We start from the raw sequence: 17,173 nt of genomic DNA on the forward strand, positions 1-17,173 counted from the left end.
CCCAGCACCCAGAACAAAGCGGGGTCCCGAAGGCCACCCGGACCGGCATGTTCCTTAAACCGCTCTAGCCAAAGGAACCATAAAGATTTCAGGTTAAGGTGTCTTCACTTCCTCCTTGTGGTCGTTCCGCCCTCGGCTTCCGGTTCCGGGGACGGGCCTAATTTTCTTGGCTGATTAGGGCTTACGGATCTAGGATGGCTGCCTTGTCGCTTCTGTTGTTGGGTGGTTTGTGGAGCGCTGTGGGAGCGTCCAATATGGCTGTCGTTACTTGCGGCTCTGTGGTGAAGCTACTCAATACGCGCCACAATGTCCGACTGCACTCTCACGACGTTCGCTATGGGTCAGGTACTGAGGGGGACCAACCGGGGTTGGGTGGGCTGCCTAAAACCTCAGTGAGCCCAGAAGGGGCGGAGCCTCAAATTCTGAGGGCGTGGCCTTGGAAAGTTAAAGGTACCTTAGGGAGGTTCTTGAAGAGGACGACTGAGTTACTAAGAAAACTTGGTCGTAATGTCAGTTTCTGTTTGATGAGCTATGTGCCAAACGCGTTATGTAAATATTTTTGCAATTTTAACATTGTATTGAGAATAGATGTAGAGTTATTTTCATAGGCGAATAAATAGACCCAGAGATATTGCTCGGAGCTTTACAGCTGGTGAATAAGGAAGACAGGGCTTAACCCAAATCTGTCTAAGATGAAAAATTTTCAATTCAATGGGCTGCCGCTGCTGTGTGCTGGAGATAGACATTCAGGGCACGACAATATATGCTGCATCTCAGATTTTAAACTTCAAGAGCGCACTCTTCAGACAGGCTCGGTGGCGCAGATCTGTAATCACAGCATTCGAGGAAGCAGGGGCAGGTGGATCTCTGTGAGTTCGAGGCCAGCCTGGTCTGCAAAGCGAGTCCAGGCCAGCCAAGGGTACACAGAGAATAACCTGTCTTGAAAAACAAAAACACAAGCCGGGCGGTGGTGGCACACGCCTTTAATCCCAGCACTCAGAGGCAGAGGCAGAGGCAGGCGGATCGCTGTGAGTTCGAGGCCAGCCTGGTCTACAAAGTGAGTCCTGGACAGTCAAGGCTGCACAGAGGGGGAAAAAAACACATCACAACAACAGCAAAAAACTTACTCCTTGATAACAACTTTTTCTCTTTTTTTTTTTTTTTTTTTAGCTCATACCTTTTGGTACTTTCTGACTTAACAGTAACTTCCTTGTAAAGAACTTAAGTGTTGAAAGGCATTGCAGAGCAAAGTCTGCTTTATATCCTATGGGATTAACTTATTTGTGGGCTCATTCATTCGGCAGAGATTTTTTCCCCCATTCGGCAGAGATTTAAGGAGCTCCTTTTGTGTGTCTAGTATTGGTCTAGGCACAGGAAATACAGTGGTGAGTCAAACAACAGAACAAGACTAATGGCAGGTGTGGTGGCCTAGGCCTGTAATCCTAAGCAGGCAAAAGGCTGAGGCAGAAAGATTGTGACTTCAAGTTCAGCCTGGACTACATAGTGGGAGCTATCTCAGAACAATAAAGCATTCCGAAGGCTGGGTGACTAGCTTACTGTTTGAGTATTTACCAAGCATACTGAAAGGCCCTGGGTCATGTCCCCATACTGGGGACCAGGGGGAGGGAGTAAAAGTAATGTTCAACATGAGGTGTATTTGAGATAATTTGCATGACTGATGATGCTATTTGCTAGTGGGGAAGTAGCTCTACGATGGGTTAGCCTGTGGCTCACACCTCTCAGAACCTGTCTGGCCGGTGCAGTCCAGGAAATGTATAGTCATCATTGGGATGTCTTTATATTCTGAGTCACTTTTTTTCAGTAAACGCCTGCATATGTCAGGCTTGTTACATTTTAATTTACTGTCTCCTGCTTTGGGTCTACTGAATTAAAACGGAGTTACAGGGAGGCCTAGTAGGCTTCAAGTCTCTACAGGCAGGCCCTATGGGTGGGACTGTGTTCATCTGAACTATAGGAGAGGAATCTGTGATGCACAGATAGAATATTATTTTTAAACTTTTGTTGTTTGTTTTTCAGACAATCTCACTAGCCTTGGCTATCCTTTTTCCTGGAACTCAATATGTAGACCAGACTGGCCTTGAACTCACCTCTGCTTACTAATTGCTGAGATTAAAAGCTTTTTAAAATTACATTTATCCAGTGTGTGTGTGTGTGTTTAGATTCATGCTTGCCACAGAACAAATATGGAGATCAAGAAAAACATTGCTCTCTCTCCTTCTGTCTGGGGATTGAACTCATGTTGTCAGGCTTGGTGGCAGGTGCCTTTACCAGCTGATCCATTTTACTACCCAGATGCAACATTCTCCCCCCAACCCCCACCCCTAGACAAGGTTTCTCTGTGGAACCCTGGCTGTGAGTGGTGGAACTCACTCTGCAGACTGGGCTGGCCTCGAAGTCAGAGATTTGCCTGCCTCTCTGGAGTGATGCTCGTGCCTTTAATCCCAGCACTCAGGAGGCAGAGGCAGGCAGATCTCTGAATTTGAGGCCAGCCTGATCTACAGAGTTGGAGGACAGCCATGGCTACAAAGAGAAACCCTGTCTTAAAACAAAACAATGCCGGGCTTGGTAGCACACATCTTTAATCCCAGCACTCAGAGGCAGAGGCAGGCAGATTGTTGTGAGTTCGAAGCCAGCCTGGTCACAAAATGAATCCAGGACAGCCAAGGCTACACAGAGAAACCCTGTCTCAAAAAACCAGAGAGAGAGAGAGAGAGAGAGAGAGAGAGAGAGAGAGAGAGAGAAGACTGAGCGGGAAGGGGAGCTGAGCCAGGTGCCACAGAGACAGGTGGATCTTAATGAGTTATAGGCCAGTCTACATAGGGAGTTCCAGGCCTGCCAAGGATACCCAGGTCAGACTCTGTCTCAAAAAAAGAAAAAAAAAAAAAGGTAAGGTGTAAAAGATGTAACAAAGGGGCTGGATAGTTGGCTCAGCAGTTAAGAGCATTGTCTGCTCTTCCAGAGGTCCCGAGTTCAATTCCCAGCAACCACATGGTGGCTCACAGCCATCTATAATGTGATCTGATGCCCTCTTCTGGGCTAAGGTACATATGCAGACAGAGCACTGTATACATAATAATAAATCTTTAAAAAAGGAAAAAGACGTAACAAAGACATGGGCTGAGTAGAATAAGTCAGGGAGAGGGGCAGATGGTTTGTTCCATTCACCAGGTAATTAGTTCAAGGCCTGAAGTTTTGTTACTTGTGAGGTCAGGTAGGGCATTGGAACTGAAAGGCTATCTCGGAGGAAAAGTATCTCTGGAGTTTGAGAGTAAGTAAGCTAGAAGAATTTGACAGAAAATAGAATGGAGAAGATGCCCTTGGGACACAATATGTTGGAATAGGCGAATGTTATAGAATCAGGTGACCTAGGGTCAGCTCCTGCCTAGTCATAGCCGCACAACTTTGGGTATATTGCTCACCCTTCCTAGCACGCCAGTGTAAAATGGGGACACTAACAGTACCTGTCTCAGAGTAAAGTACATCAGTTATGTAAGAATGAACACTCAAGTAGTGCAGGAGGCCTTTAGTCCTACCAGGCAGGAGGCAGAGAGAGGCGAATCTCTGAGGACAGACGGTTTACCTAGTGAATTTCAGGCCAGCCAGTGCTACATAGTGAGGCCAATGGTGGTGGTGTATGTCTTTAATCCCAGGACTTGGGAGGTAGAGGCAGGCAGATCTCTGTGAGTTCGAAGCCAGCCTGGTCTACGGAGTGAGTTCCAGGACAACCAAGGCTATACAGAGAAACTCTCAAAACCACCCCCGCCCAAAGAAAAAAGAAAAAACACAAATTACTCAAATGAAGAACTTGGATTAGCCCAATATCTGGTACATTTTTCCTTTAAGACCTATAGCTATATGTTTCACTCAACATTTTCAACATGCAAAGTTGTATTAGGTAAGGTATGGCTACAAATGTGCATGATCTAAGGATATTTTATTTAGTTTTGGCTTTTGGAGATAGGTTTTACTTTTTTATGTGGGTTCTGAAGATGGAACTCAGGTAGTCTGGACCTGCCAGAGGACAACTTGGGGCATGCTAGGGGTCAGAAGTGTAGATTTGTGTGTGTGCCGGGCATGGTGACACACATCTTTACCCCTAGCGCTCAGGAGGGAGAAGTAGGCAGATCTCTGAATTCAAGGCTAGCCTGGTCTACATGTGGTGCTCCAGTACAGCTGGGACTACCTAGACCCTGTTTCAAAAAAAAACAAAAAACAAAAAACAAAACCTGTTTGTGTGAGAGGTGCAGGCATGCGCTGAGTATAGGTGCCCGTGGAGGCTGGAAGTGCTGGGTCCCCTAGAACTGGAGTTGCGGGTGGTTATGAGCTCATCTAGGCCGCTGCTGGGGACTGAACTCTGGCCCTCTGTAAGAGCAGTGCTCACCCCTGTCTCCCCCACCCTTTACACTTTACCTGGGCTCTGGAAGTTGGTGTTTGGTTGTTAGGCTTGGGTGATGAGTCCTTTTCCACACTGAACCATCTCCCTGGCTCCACTTTGTGTTTTGGGGCATGACCTCTCATTGGGACCTGGGATTCACCACTTTGGCTAGGCCGGCTACTCAGTGACCTCGAGGCTGGCTGGCTCCACCTCCCCCGTGGGTTGCAAATGCAGGCACAACACCCAGCTTTTTTATGTGGGTTCTGAAGATGGAACTCAGGTAGTCAGGCCTGGTAGCAAATGTCTTTCCCCCACAAACCATCTTGCTAGCCCCACTCCCATGGAGTTTTCTGATATGACACGTTGAAGCCAATCCATGTCACATTTGTTTTGTATGGGAGGGGGTCTGTGGGTGTCACTGAGTGCATCGGTAACCAACAGCGTGCAGGAGTCAGTCCTGCTGCTGCCCTATGGCGCTGGGGATGGCCCAGGCTGTCAGGCCGAGGCAGCAGGTGCCTTTTCCTGCTGGGGAGCTATCTTACTGGCTCTTTCACACTCTCCCACCCCCACCCCGAGAGAGGGTTTCTCTGTAGCATTAGCTGTCCTGTACTCGCTTTGTAGACCAGGCTGCCCTTGAACTCATAGAGATCCACCTGTGGTGGGATTACAGCATGCACCACCACGCCTGGCTGTCCTTTCACACACTTTAAGTGTCTCTCATCTACAGTACATAGACAGATGTAGTAGGTTTTAAAACTTAATGTTGTGGAAGTAAAATATTCCCAAATGCAGTGTATTCTCCCCAGCATACCACTTTTGTGACACAGGGCACTTTCTTGGCCCTGGAAGAGGAAGGGGTTAGGTTGGACTCCCTTGTCTTTCTTTCATTTTAATTGGTTGTATTTATTGTTAGCTATGATTAGTGCAGAAAGGGGACAGAAAGCTCACAGGCCACTCAGTTTCCCAAGACACACTTCAGGGAAAGGAGAGTATAATATTTGCTAACCATTTCCAGGGTCTCGGACACATTCTTGAGATGGGGGTCTCATTTTTAGAGAGGACATGCCTATCGTAGGGACCCCTCAATCACAGGAAGGCCACCTGGTGGGCCCACATGTCACAGATCATGGTGGTAGGGTCCCCTGTCTTGGTAGGACTTTGGTGGGAGCTCAGGTAGTCCCGGCAGGCAAAGCCTTGGTTGCTACAGTCCCTCCACATCCTACCACGATGGGCCTCCAACTACTCCGTCACAGCCTTCTGGGGTTAGGCTCATTAGCTGGTGCTCCTCTCTCTGCTCACTGTCCCCCCAAACCCAGGATCTCCAGCAGGGGGAGCAAGTGGCAGCCAACCAATGCCAGTGTCTTTAGAAGGTAGCTTTTCACAGCCAATCATACCACACTCTCTGCACACAACAACACTAAGCCGAAAACCTGTTTTTCTTCATACTCTTGTTTAGCATCCTGTCTCGTGATTTTTGCTGAACTCATCACAGCCTTAAAGGTGCAGTGAAGATTCAACAAATGGCCGTCTCATTCTGTGGTCAGCATGCTGCCACATGGTGTCCTTATGTCCTTAGTCCAGTCATGGCTGCTGTTCCACAGTAGCCAGTGTTTGAGAATGAAATGTCACAGTATCTAGGGAGGATGTAAGTGAAGGTGCAGTGCAGCTTTGCTTAGAGACAATGCAAGCTCGGCAGAGGCTTCACACTGGATGAGCCCTTGCTTGCTCCCATCGGATTGAGAGTGGCGCATCAGGACCAGGTGTCAGGCAGCTCCAAACTGCCTCTTCTCTGCCTTGCCTTTGTTTCCTGCCTGCAGGTAGTGGGCAGCAGTCAGTGACAGGGGTAACCTCTGTGGATGACAGCAACAGTTACTGGAGGATACGGGGGAAGACTGCCACAGTGTGTGAGAGGGGAACCCCCATCAAATGTGGCCAGCCTATCCGGCTGACACACATCAACACGGGTCGAAACCTCCACAGCCACCATTTCACTTCTCCTCTTTCTGGAAACCAGGTGAGGTAGCATGCAATGGGTCACCTCTGCTCTGCCCGTCAGCTGACTTGCCTGAGGCCTTGCTTCTTAACTCCTTCCCTCCTTCCCTTTTTTTTTTTTTTTGAGGCAGGGTTTCTCTGTGTAGCCCTGGCTGTCCTGGACTGACTCGTAGACTGGGCTGGCCTTGAACTCACAGAGATCCGCCTGCCTCTGCCTCCCGAGTGCTGGGATTAAAGGCGTGCGCCACTATACCCAGCTCCTTCCTTCCTTTTTAAATAAGGGGCACTCCCAAATCATCGTAAATGGATTAACTGCATGAATAAGGTTACAAAGATGGTGAAATAAATAACTAAGAGGCACTTAACAAATTTGTGTGTCCTCTCTGGGCAGGGGCCGTGCTGACTCTTTCATTCCCATTTCAGCATATGTGCCGCTCTAAGGAGCACATTAACCCTTTTCTTTTTAGGTATAGATGTTTTCTTTTCTGCAGACTTGGAGAAATGACTCTGTCTCATAAGTATGAAGAAAATTGTTCCTGATCAGAGTAGAGACTTTACATCTAGACCAAAGCAAGAAATGGGAGGAAAGGCAGGACAGGGTGCATCCACACACCAGGAAGTTTAGACACATACTACAGTATAACTAGTGTTTCCAGATCTACAATAAAGAGGCATCTTGTTTGTTTGTTTTAGGTTTTTTTGAGACAGAGTTTCTCTGTGTAACAGCCCTGGCTGTCCTGGACTCTCTTTGTAGACCAGGCTGGCCTTAGTCTACTCACAGAGATCTGCTTGCCTCTGCCTCTCGACTGCTGGGATTAAAGGTGTGCGCCATAGTGCCCGGTAACAATAAAGAGTTTTGCAGGGCTGGAGAGATGGCGCAGCAGGTAGGAGCACTGGCTGCTCTTGCAGGGATCCAGCTGAATTCCCACATGGTAGCTAATATGGAACTCTAGTACCAGAGGCTCAATCACTTCTGACCTTTTTGGACACCAGGCACTCAAGTGATGCATCAACATTACTTGCAGGCAAATACTTGTCTGCATAAAAACAAAAAATAAGAATACTGTGTTTTGTTTTGTCCCAGATGTCCTAGACCAGTGGTTCTCAACCAATGGGTTGTGACCTCTTTGGAGTATCAAGTGACCCTTTCATGGGCCACCTAAGACCATCAGAAACCACAGATACTTACATTGCAATTCACAATAGCAAAATTACATCAATGAAAATAATGTGGTGGTCAGCACAGTGTGAGGAACTGTATTAAACGGTCACGACAGGAGGAGGGTTGAAAAGCACCAGCCCAGATCTTGCTGTGAAGACCAGGCTGGTCTAGAACTCAGGTAGAGTCTCTGCCTCTTGACTGCTAGGATTAAAGCCATTGGCCACCACACCTGCCAGACTGGGTTATTTTTATTTGAGACAAGGTCTTCTCTAGCCAGGACCGGCCTCACACTCTTCCTAACAAGGCTGGCGTCCTGATCCTCCTGACTGTACCTCCCAAGTTCTGGGTCATAGGCATGTGTCACCATGCCGGGGTTTAGTGCTAGGGACCAAACCCAGGGCTTCACGAATGCTAAACAAGCACTGTATCCCAGCCCCTGATTACTGTGTGTATACATGTATTTCTTTGTTTGAGGCAGGATTTTGCTATGGTAGCCTTATATTCACCATGTAGCCCAGGTTGACCTTAAGCTCAGAGCATTCCTCCTGCCTCAGCCTGCTAAGTTTTGGAATTACAGGCATACCTTATGATGCCTGACTAGAACTATTACTTTTTTTTTTATTATTTTAGGTGTTTGTGTGTTCTGTCTGCAATGTGTTGTGTGTGCAGTGCCTTTAGAGGCGAGAAGTGGGTGTCAGGTCCCCTGGAGCTGGGGTTAAATGGCCATAAATGCCATATGGGTGCTGGGAACCAGACCTGGGTCCTCTGCAAGAGCAGCATGTGCTTTGTTTTGTTGTTGTTTGGGCTTTATTTATTTATTTATATTTCATGTGCATTAGTGTTTTGCCTGTTCTGTGTTGGATCTTCTGGAACTGGAGTTACAGACAGTTGTGAGCTGCCATGTGGGTGCCGGGAAATGAGTCAGGTGTCCTCTGGAAGCAAAGCCAGAGCTCTTTACTGCTGAGCCATCTCTCCAGCCTAGCATATGCTCTTAATAAGCACTGTGCAGAGGGCTAGAGAAATGACTCAGCCAGTAAGAGCACTGGCTGCTCTTCCAGAGGCCCTGAGTTCAATTCCCAGCAACCACATAGCCACTTACAACCATTTATAATGTGATCTGATACCCTGTTTTGGCATGCAAGCATACAATGGAGACAAAGCATTTAAACATTTAAAAATAATAGTAATAAATTAAACCACCGAACCATCCCTCAAGCTCCATCTCTATGTTCTTTTTGTTGTTTTTGGGTTTTTGGTTTTTGGTTTCTTTTTTTTTTTTTTTTTTTTTTTTTGGTTTTTCAAGACAGGGTCTCTATGTAGCCTTGGCTGTCCTGGACCCGCTTTGTAGACCAGGTTGGCCTCGAACTCACAGCGATCCGCCTGAGTGCTGGGATTATAGGAGTGAGCCACCACACCTGACTTGGTTTTTGTTTTCTTTTTTTTTTTTTTTTTTTTTGGTTTTTCGAGACAGGGTTTCTCTGTGTTGCCTTGGCTGTCCTGGACTTGCTTTGTAGACCAGGCTGGCCTCGAACTCACAGCAATCCACCTGCCTCTGCCTCCCGAGTGCTGGGATTAAAGGCGTGCGCCACCACACCCGGCGGTTTTTGTTTTCTTAAGACGGGTTTCTCTGTATAGCCCTGGCTATCCTGGAACTCGCTCTGTAGACCAGGCTGATCTTGAACTCACGAAGATCTGCCTTCCTCTACCTCCCCAGTTCTGGGATTAAAGTTGTGTGCCATTGCACCGGCTTGATCTTCTGGTCCCTTATTCAGATACATGCATTTTTAAAATTGTTCTCTGTGTGTGTGTGTGTGTGTGTGTGTGTGTGTGTGTGTATGTGCTCGTGCGCGCGCGCGTGCACGCGCGTACACACAGCTTGCAGGAGTTGCTTTTCTCCTTCCACTATGTGGATCCCAGAGACCAAGCTTAAGTAATGAGTACCTTCCCTACTAAGCCATCTCTCTGGCCCTATTTCCTTTTTAACTCAACGGCATTTACCTTTACTGTCTGGGAGGAGGACTTGACGTGGGGTCAGTGTTGATTGGCTGGTTTCTCTGGGGCCTCACTTTGCATTTGCAGACCGTCTGCCCTAGTTCCCCTGTAAATTAATGGAGCAAACGTGCTACAGTAATTAACAGTGTTGACACACTTCCCTAGCTGGAGTCCACAGGGCATTCTTGTTCTTCAGTGTTTTAAGTGAGTGCTCTGCCTGCAGGTGTGTGTGCACCTCATGTGCATACCTGGTGCCCTCAGAGGTCAGAAGAAGGTGTTGGGTCCCCTGGAGCCGGAGTTACAGCTGGTTATGAGCTGTTGTGTGGGTCCTAGGAATCCAACCTGGTCCTCTCAAAGTACACAGAGTGCCCTTAATTGCAGAGCCATCTCTGCAGCCCCCGTTTCTTGGTCCTTTTCTGTTACAGGCTACACATTTAGTTGTCATGACTCCCGAGGCTCCTCTAGCTGGTAGTTTCCAGGTCTTCCTGGTTGTCCCTGCTTTAAAAGTCTTGATCATGCCCACCTCTGGAATTTAATGTTTTTCTCATGATGAAAGCTGTGAAGAAGAACACTGGGGTAAAGTACATTTTTATCACATCCTACCGAGGGTGCAGTCTGTCGGCATGATTCATGATGGTAATTGTGACCTCGCTCACGTGTCAAGTCATGCTTCTCATTCTGCACCTGTTTTGTCCTCTGAAGTCACAGTCTCCAGGCCACACTTTGGTCATTATGGGATTGTGTGCCTTTTTCCTTGGGGGGAATAGCTACATAAACTGTTTGGATTGGGTGGGTGACGTGTCTTTTCTCCTCCATTCATTTATTCATTCATACCAGTATGATTTCATGGATATATTTTTTTAAATTTTATTATTATTTATTTTTTTTGGTTTTTCAAGACAGGGTCTCTCTGTGTAGCCTTGGCTGTCCTGGACTCACTTTGTAGACCAGGCTGGCCTCGAACTCACAGCGATCCACCTGCCTCTGCCTCCCAAGTGCTGGGATTAAAGGCGTGCACCACCACCGCCCGACTGGATATATTTTTTATATATTGAATTGTAACCCAATATTAACTGTCTTCATTTTGTTGCTCAGATTGTTCCAACTTTGCCTTTGGGAATTTTTTCAGTTGACGTATATATCATCCATTTGATGAAATCCTGCCGTGTGTATGTGTGCACATACACACATGCATTTTAAAGCAGTTGCTTATTTTCTGGCACTAAAAGATGCTCAAGGCTCATCTTGTGTATATCTTGCCCCACTTCTGAAACCCTCTATTCGCCAGTGAACCTGATTCTGTTTACTGGAGGGGGGTAATAGAACCAAGATGTAGGTTCTTCCCAAGCTTGGTGTTGCTGGATTGTTACTTCTTTTATGTCCTCTCACCCGACAGAACAACCAAATATATACTAATACTATCCCCTCCCCAAAATATAATATTTAGAATGTTAAAAGACCAGATGCAATAGTGTGCGCCCTTAGTCTGAGCTGTTTAAAGGAAGAAGAACTTGAGCCCACATGGGCTCGCAGCCATCTTGGACAACTGAGCAAGACCCTGTCTCTACAACAGAAAAATCAAGGACCACCAGCAAGGTGGCTTAGTTGGTAAAGCCCCTGATGACCTGAGTTTGATCTGGTACCTACCTTGTTAGTTCTCTGTAAATTGTCATTTGACCTCCACATGCATTCCGTGTCATGTGTGCACCGATACATAACATTTAAAAGGTAAACAGGAAAAAACTTAATAGAACATGGCAGAAATAGTATTAATTTAAAAATTAGTGTTTGGGTCATAATCTAAAACAACTAATTTTCTCTTGTGCCTTTTGTGTCTTTTTATTCCCCCACAGTTTATTTCATTTTAAAATTATGTTCAACAAGCCGGGCGGTGGTAGTGCACACCTTTAATTCCAGCACTCAGGAGGCAGAGGCAGGCGGATCGCTGTGAGTTCAAGGCCAGCCTGGTCTACAAAGTTAGTCCAGGACAGGCAAGGCTACACAGAGAAACCTTGTCTCGAAAAACCAAAAAAAAAAAAAAATTATGTTCAACAAACTGGGTTTGTTTGAAGGTGGCACACACCTTTAATCCCAGCACTGGGGAGGCAGAGGCAGGTGGATCTCTGTGAGTTCAAGTCCAGCCTAGGCTACAGAGTGAGTTCCAGGACAGCCAACGCTATAACAGAGAAACCCTGCCTCTAAAAACCAAAACAAAGCCGGGTGTGGTGGTGCACTCCTTTAATCCCAGCACTCAGGAGGCAGAGGCAGGTGCATCTCTGTGAGGCCAACCAGGGCTACACAGAGAGACCCTGTCTCCAAAAAAACCAACAAAAAACAATTGAGTTGCAATCTGAATAAATTAAATAAAAAAAGAAAAAACCAAACCAAACTAAAACCAAAAATAACAACAACAAAAAACCAAATTTGTTCAACAACACTAGAAAGTCCCAGTTTTGTTTCTTTTTTGAATAATTTTATTTTTCTTCTCACTGACTCCTTATTTACCTAATTTATTTGGAGTCAGGGGCTCCTGTAGCCTAGGCTAGCCTCCTCACACTGCCTGTGTCGCTGGATGATCTTTTACCCTTGGTGCTCCTACCTACTTCCCAGATGTTAGGACTGTGTGCTCCACCATTCTCAGCCCCGTCCCTCCACTCCTGAGACCTGACTGTTGACCTTGCCATTTCTCTGTTTTAGGAAGTGAGTGCCTTTGGTGAAGAAGGAGAAGGCGACTATCTGGATGACTGGACTGTGCTCTGTAATGGACCTTACTGGGTGCGAGATGGTGAAGTGAGGTTCAAACACTCTTCCACCGACGTACTCCTGTCTGTCACAGGAGAACAGTATGGTCGGCCCATAAGTGGACAGAAAGAGGTACATGGTATGGCCCAGCCAAGTCAGAACAACTACTGGAAGGCCATGGAAGGCATCTTCATGAAGCCCAGTGAGCTGCTCAAGGCAGAAATCCATCATGCCGAGCTGTGACTCTGAATGCTCTGAGCCACTGTCACCACACAGTGTTTGCAGACGTGTGCTGCTGCTTCCCCCTGCGACCCCCGCTCCAGGCCCTCTGAGCAGGGGCTGCATTTGGACCTGCTGCCCTTCACACTTGAATTGGCTGCTCTCCCAGATGTGGTCAGTTCTCAGGAGAGGGCTGTTAGTGAAGGCAGACATGCTGTCCATTCGTACTGGTAAAAGAAAGTTGAGGAACTTGCCTCTTAGCTAGGAAGTTTTACTCCACAGGAGTTTGACATCATGGATTGTTGATGTGTGATATCCCCTATTTGTCTTTCTCCAAAATGAGAAATAAAAAGATAAAAGGAACTTTAGTCCCTGTGCGGTCATTTATTAGTGGGTTACTTCAGGGCCTGTCTGCTTAATCCTCAAGTCCTAAAAATTTAAGATTCTGCGAGTTTTCACTGTGGGCCATTTAAGAGGTTTATCTGCATACAAACCTTTTCTCTCTGTACCTCCACTACTTCCCTGAGCACATCTTTACTAAGATCGTCACAAAGAAGCCGGGCGTGGTGGCACACGCCTTTAATCCCAGCACTCGGGAGGCAGAAGCTGGCGGATCACTGTGAATTTGAGGCCAGCCTGGTCTACAAAGTGAGTCCAGGATAGCCAAAGCTACACAGAGAAAGCCTGTCTCAAAAAACCAAAAAAAAAAAAAAAAAAGATCATCACAAAGGTGGGTGCTATGGTGCATGCCTGTAATCCCAGCACTTGGGAGGCAGAGGCAGGCAGATCTCTGTGAATTCCAGGCCAGCCTGGCCTCCAGAGCTAGTCCAGGACATCCATGGCTACACAGAGAAATCAAAATTAAAAAATAAAAATACCTTCACAGATTTCAGCATAATACATAGCTAATGGGGCTGGAGAGATGGCTCAGCAGGTTACAACACTCTGTTCTTTCAGAGGTCCTGAGTTCAATTCCTAGCAACCACACAGTGGCTCACAACCATCTATACCTTCTAATGCCCTCTTCTGGCATGTAGGCGTACATGCAGATAGTGCACTCATATACATAAAATAAATTTAAAAAATCTTTGAATATGTAGCTAATGACGTGTCTTCCTGTGGATCTGTTATGCAGATGAGAAAAGGACCAAGGGTTACCAAAACCAACACTAATTCACTGCTAATCTAGGCATCCGAGGTCTAACAGACCTTCAATTAGTCTTCACAGCCTTGGTACAGGTTAGACACAACACTTTTAGCAATGTAGAACAGAAAAGCTGAGTGCCTGCACTCTACTTTTATTTATTTATATTTTGGGGGGGAGGGTTTTGTTTTTGTTTTTGACACAGGGTTTCTCTGTGTAGCCTTGGCTGTCCTGGACTCGATTTGTAGACCAGGCTGGCCTTGAACTCACAGCGATCTGCCTGCCTCTGCCTCCCGAGTGCTGGGATTAAAGGTGTGCGCCGCCACCTTGCCTGGCTTTGCCTGCACTCTTTAAAGCAGTAAATACTTTGGGAAAGGAACTATGTGTGACTTGCTCTTCTGAACTGCACTATAGTTGTGTTTAGCTCTTGGAAGCCAGCTTCTTTCTTCCTGACTTTCTTTTATTCTACCTTCTTCCTCCCCCCACCCGACCCCAACTGTAATCTTTTTTCAAGGTTTAGTTTGTCCTCCCTCTGCCACCTCACTTCCTCCTTTACTGTTCTAGTTCCTTCTAGAGTTTACTCCTTAAACTTGGCAGTGGTGAACAAAGGTGACTGCCATCTGGTGGAATTTCAGTGACTACAAGCTTTTTTTTTTTTTTTTTGCTTTTTTTTTTTTTTTTGGTTTTTTGAGACAGGGTTTCTCTGTGTATCCCTGGCTGTCCTGGACTCACTCTGTAGACCAGGCTGGCCTCAAACTCACAGCGATCCGCCTGCCTCTGCCTCCCAGGTGCTGGGATAAAAGGAGTGTGCCACCTCGCTCGGCTCAGATACCATGTCTTAAAGAAACAAAAACTAATATTATTGCCCGGTGTGGTGGCGCACACCTTTAATCCCAGCACTCAGGAGGCAGAGGCAGGCAGATCTCTGTGAGTTCAAGGCCAGCCTGGTCTACAGAGCAAGTTCCAGGGCAGTCAAGACTACAAAAGACAAACCCTGTCTCCAAAAACCAAACCAAAACAATACGAATTAGTTTGGTTAGAAACATTTTAGTTACACAGAAGTACAATTCAGCTGAAGAAGCACTGCTTTGCTGGGCAGTGAAAACAACCCAGCTCCTTACAGCTGCCCAGTTAGGTTTCATTCCCATTATCTGAAGGAGCTTGCCTTGCCAGGTGGTGGCTCAAGCCTTTAAAGGGGGTAGGGGAGCAGGGACGGAGGAGGCAACGGGATCTCTTGGTTTCCTTGAGTTCCAGACCTCCCTGGTCTAAACCCTGTCTAAGGTGGGGGGGGGGGGGGCGAAGCTTGCCATTGCTAGGCAGTTCAGAAGAGATGACCCTTCCTAACAGGGCTCACTAAGCCCTGTGCCTCTTCTCAGGGAGAGCATAAATCTGTCAGGGCAAATTCAGCTCCGGTCTGGAGGTAGCTGTGCTAATATCTTTGAATTGTAAATCTCCCTAATGGTTCAAAACAGCCAGACATGGTGGTTTCTGTCTCTGTAAAACGTGTTTAGTTGCTCAGTGTCTGGAACTAAAAGATTTACAGATGAAAGCATCTCTAAAATGCAGTGTTGTAGCTCAGACCTACATAGGCACTGTAAGGAGTCCCTGCCCAAGGCTGGCCCTCCAGCTGTTACTAATCTCTGACTTCTTGCTGGGAGAAATTAATCAGTTATTTCAGAGGCAATCCTACTACTTAAAAGTGGCTGAGACTGGAGGATTATGAGTTCCAGGCCAGTTTGAGTTGCATAGGAAGACCCTGTCTCAAAAATAATGGGGTCGCCGGGTGTGGTGGCGCACGCCTTTAATCCCAGCACTCAGGAGGCAGAGGCAGGTGGATCGCTGTGAGTTTGAAGCTCAGCCTGGTCTACAATGTGAGTCCGGGACAGCCAAGGCTACACAGAGAAACCCTGTCTCGAAAAACCAAAAATAAATAAAATAAAATAAATTAAAAATAAATAAATAAAATGGGGTCAGGATGGAACATGCCTATAATCCCAGCACCCAGAAAGCAGTGGTACAAATTTGAAGCCAGCCTGGTTTGCATACCAAGTTCTTCCCGCCAGGACTGCATATAAGCTTAACTATGCCTAAAATAAACTGCCCAGTGTCAAGAGTCCAGACTCTAGAAGTTTGTACCGACACCAGCTACTAAGTTATGTTGAACCCGATTTGGATTGCTACTCTGCCAAGTCTGGTGTGTGAGTACGGAGATGCGTTGTGATGTGCCTCTCTTCAACTTGGGCTGAGTTCTCAGGCCATCCCTGAGCAAGGAGAACCCATACTTAGATGGAAGACTGCAGATTTTAGAGATGACAGTTGTGTGTTAAGTCAGAGGACAACTTGTGGGGGTTTGTGCCTTCTTTCTGTCACCTGGCTTTGTGTGTGTGGGGGGTGTGCATCTCAAGTCCCCAGGCCTGTCAGCAAGTGCTTTTACACTGAGCTATCTCAGGGGCCCTGAAGTTGTTATCTGAAGGGGCCAAAAGAGAAATTCTGAATAAAATCTGGAAGAATCATATGGAGATTAGGACCTGAGAGCTAGGAACCAGCAGGGTTTCTCTTAGTGACTCATGAGACTAACCAAACAGACCTTGTCTCGTCCTTCATTTTTCAATGCAGAACGCAAAATTCACTCTGGTTCTGATTTGACCTTGAAGTCTCTACTTCATGGAATTAAAATTGCTTTGCAGATAATCTATGAAGGGCAGAACAATATTCACTGCTTTTGTTATATCCCACGCTGCCCCAGGTCCAGTTCTTTTTTCTTATTGTTTTGTTGTTGTTGTTGTTTCTAGACAGAGTTTCTCTGTGTAACAGCCCTGGCTGTCCTGGACTCTCTTTGTAGACCAGGCTGGCCTTGAACTCAGAGATCCACCTGCCTCTGCCTCTTGAGTGCTGGGATTAAAGGCGTGCGCCACCACGCGCGGCCTCAAGGTTGGTGGTGCGATACACATCGCACACACCTGAAACTTCAATAAATTGTACAGGATGGCTCTTTGCGCGCGGGTGCGCGCAGCATTTTAAAAGACACTAATTGACCAGAACAGTATTCAGACAGTAAACGAAGTGGACTCTGCTGGTTTCCTTGTGAGATAAGGCGATATCTGAGGTCTTTCCAATTACCTCTTGGTTTTCCTCTTCCATCATTTGCAGACAGGATCACGTCTAAATTACAGACGCACAACTTTAGCGGGCTCCCATAACAAGCTCTAAGAAGCCAGGCGAGCTCCTGATGGCCTGCCTTAGGGAATGCGTTTGGGAAGTGGAACTCCCGGAGGCGGAAATGAGCCACAGAGCTCGCTCACTGCCAAGTGCAGACTCCGACCCCCGCCCCCTGCGCGAACTCCCAGCTCCGCGGCGGACTGCGCAGGCTGCGCCCTGGGCGCGGCGCCGAGCCGAAGCCAGCGGGTCCGCGCCCCGCCCCGCCCCGCCCCGCCCCGCCCCGCCCTTTCCCGAGCCACGCCTCCTCCACTGAGCGCAAGCAAGGGGGTCGGCCCTCAGGGCTCGTGGACGCGCGCGCGCGGGACGG

At 47.2% G+C, this 17,173-nt stretch overlaps 1 protein-coding gene across 1 annotated transcript; it reads left to right on the forward strand.

Moving 5' to 3' along the window:
• The first annotated feature begins 54 nt into the window (after positions 1–54).
• Positions 55–12,866, forward strand: SDF2 (stromal cell derived factor 2). The gene is made up of 3 exons (XM_084750740.1): positions 55–345; positions 6,214–6,410; positions 12,240–12,866. The coding sequence occupies exons 1-3, from the start codon at positions 195–197 to the stop codon at positions 12,525–12,527; spliced, it is 636 nt and encodes a 211-aa protein (XP_084606866.1). The 5' UTR covers positions 55–194; the 3' UTR covers positions 12,528–12,866.
• Positions 12,867–17,173: the final 4,307 nt, after the last annotated feature.

The sequence above is a fragment of the Acomys minous genome, assembly GCF_964271855.1.
Source record: "Acomys minous genome assembly, chromosome: 12".
NCBI lineage: Eukaryota > Metazoa > Chordata > Mammalia > Rodentia > Muridae > Acomys > Acomys minous.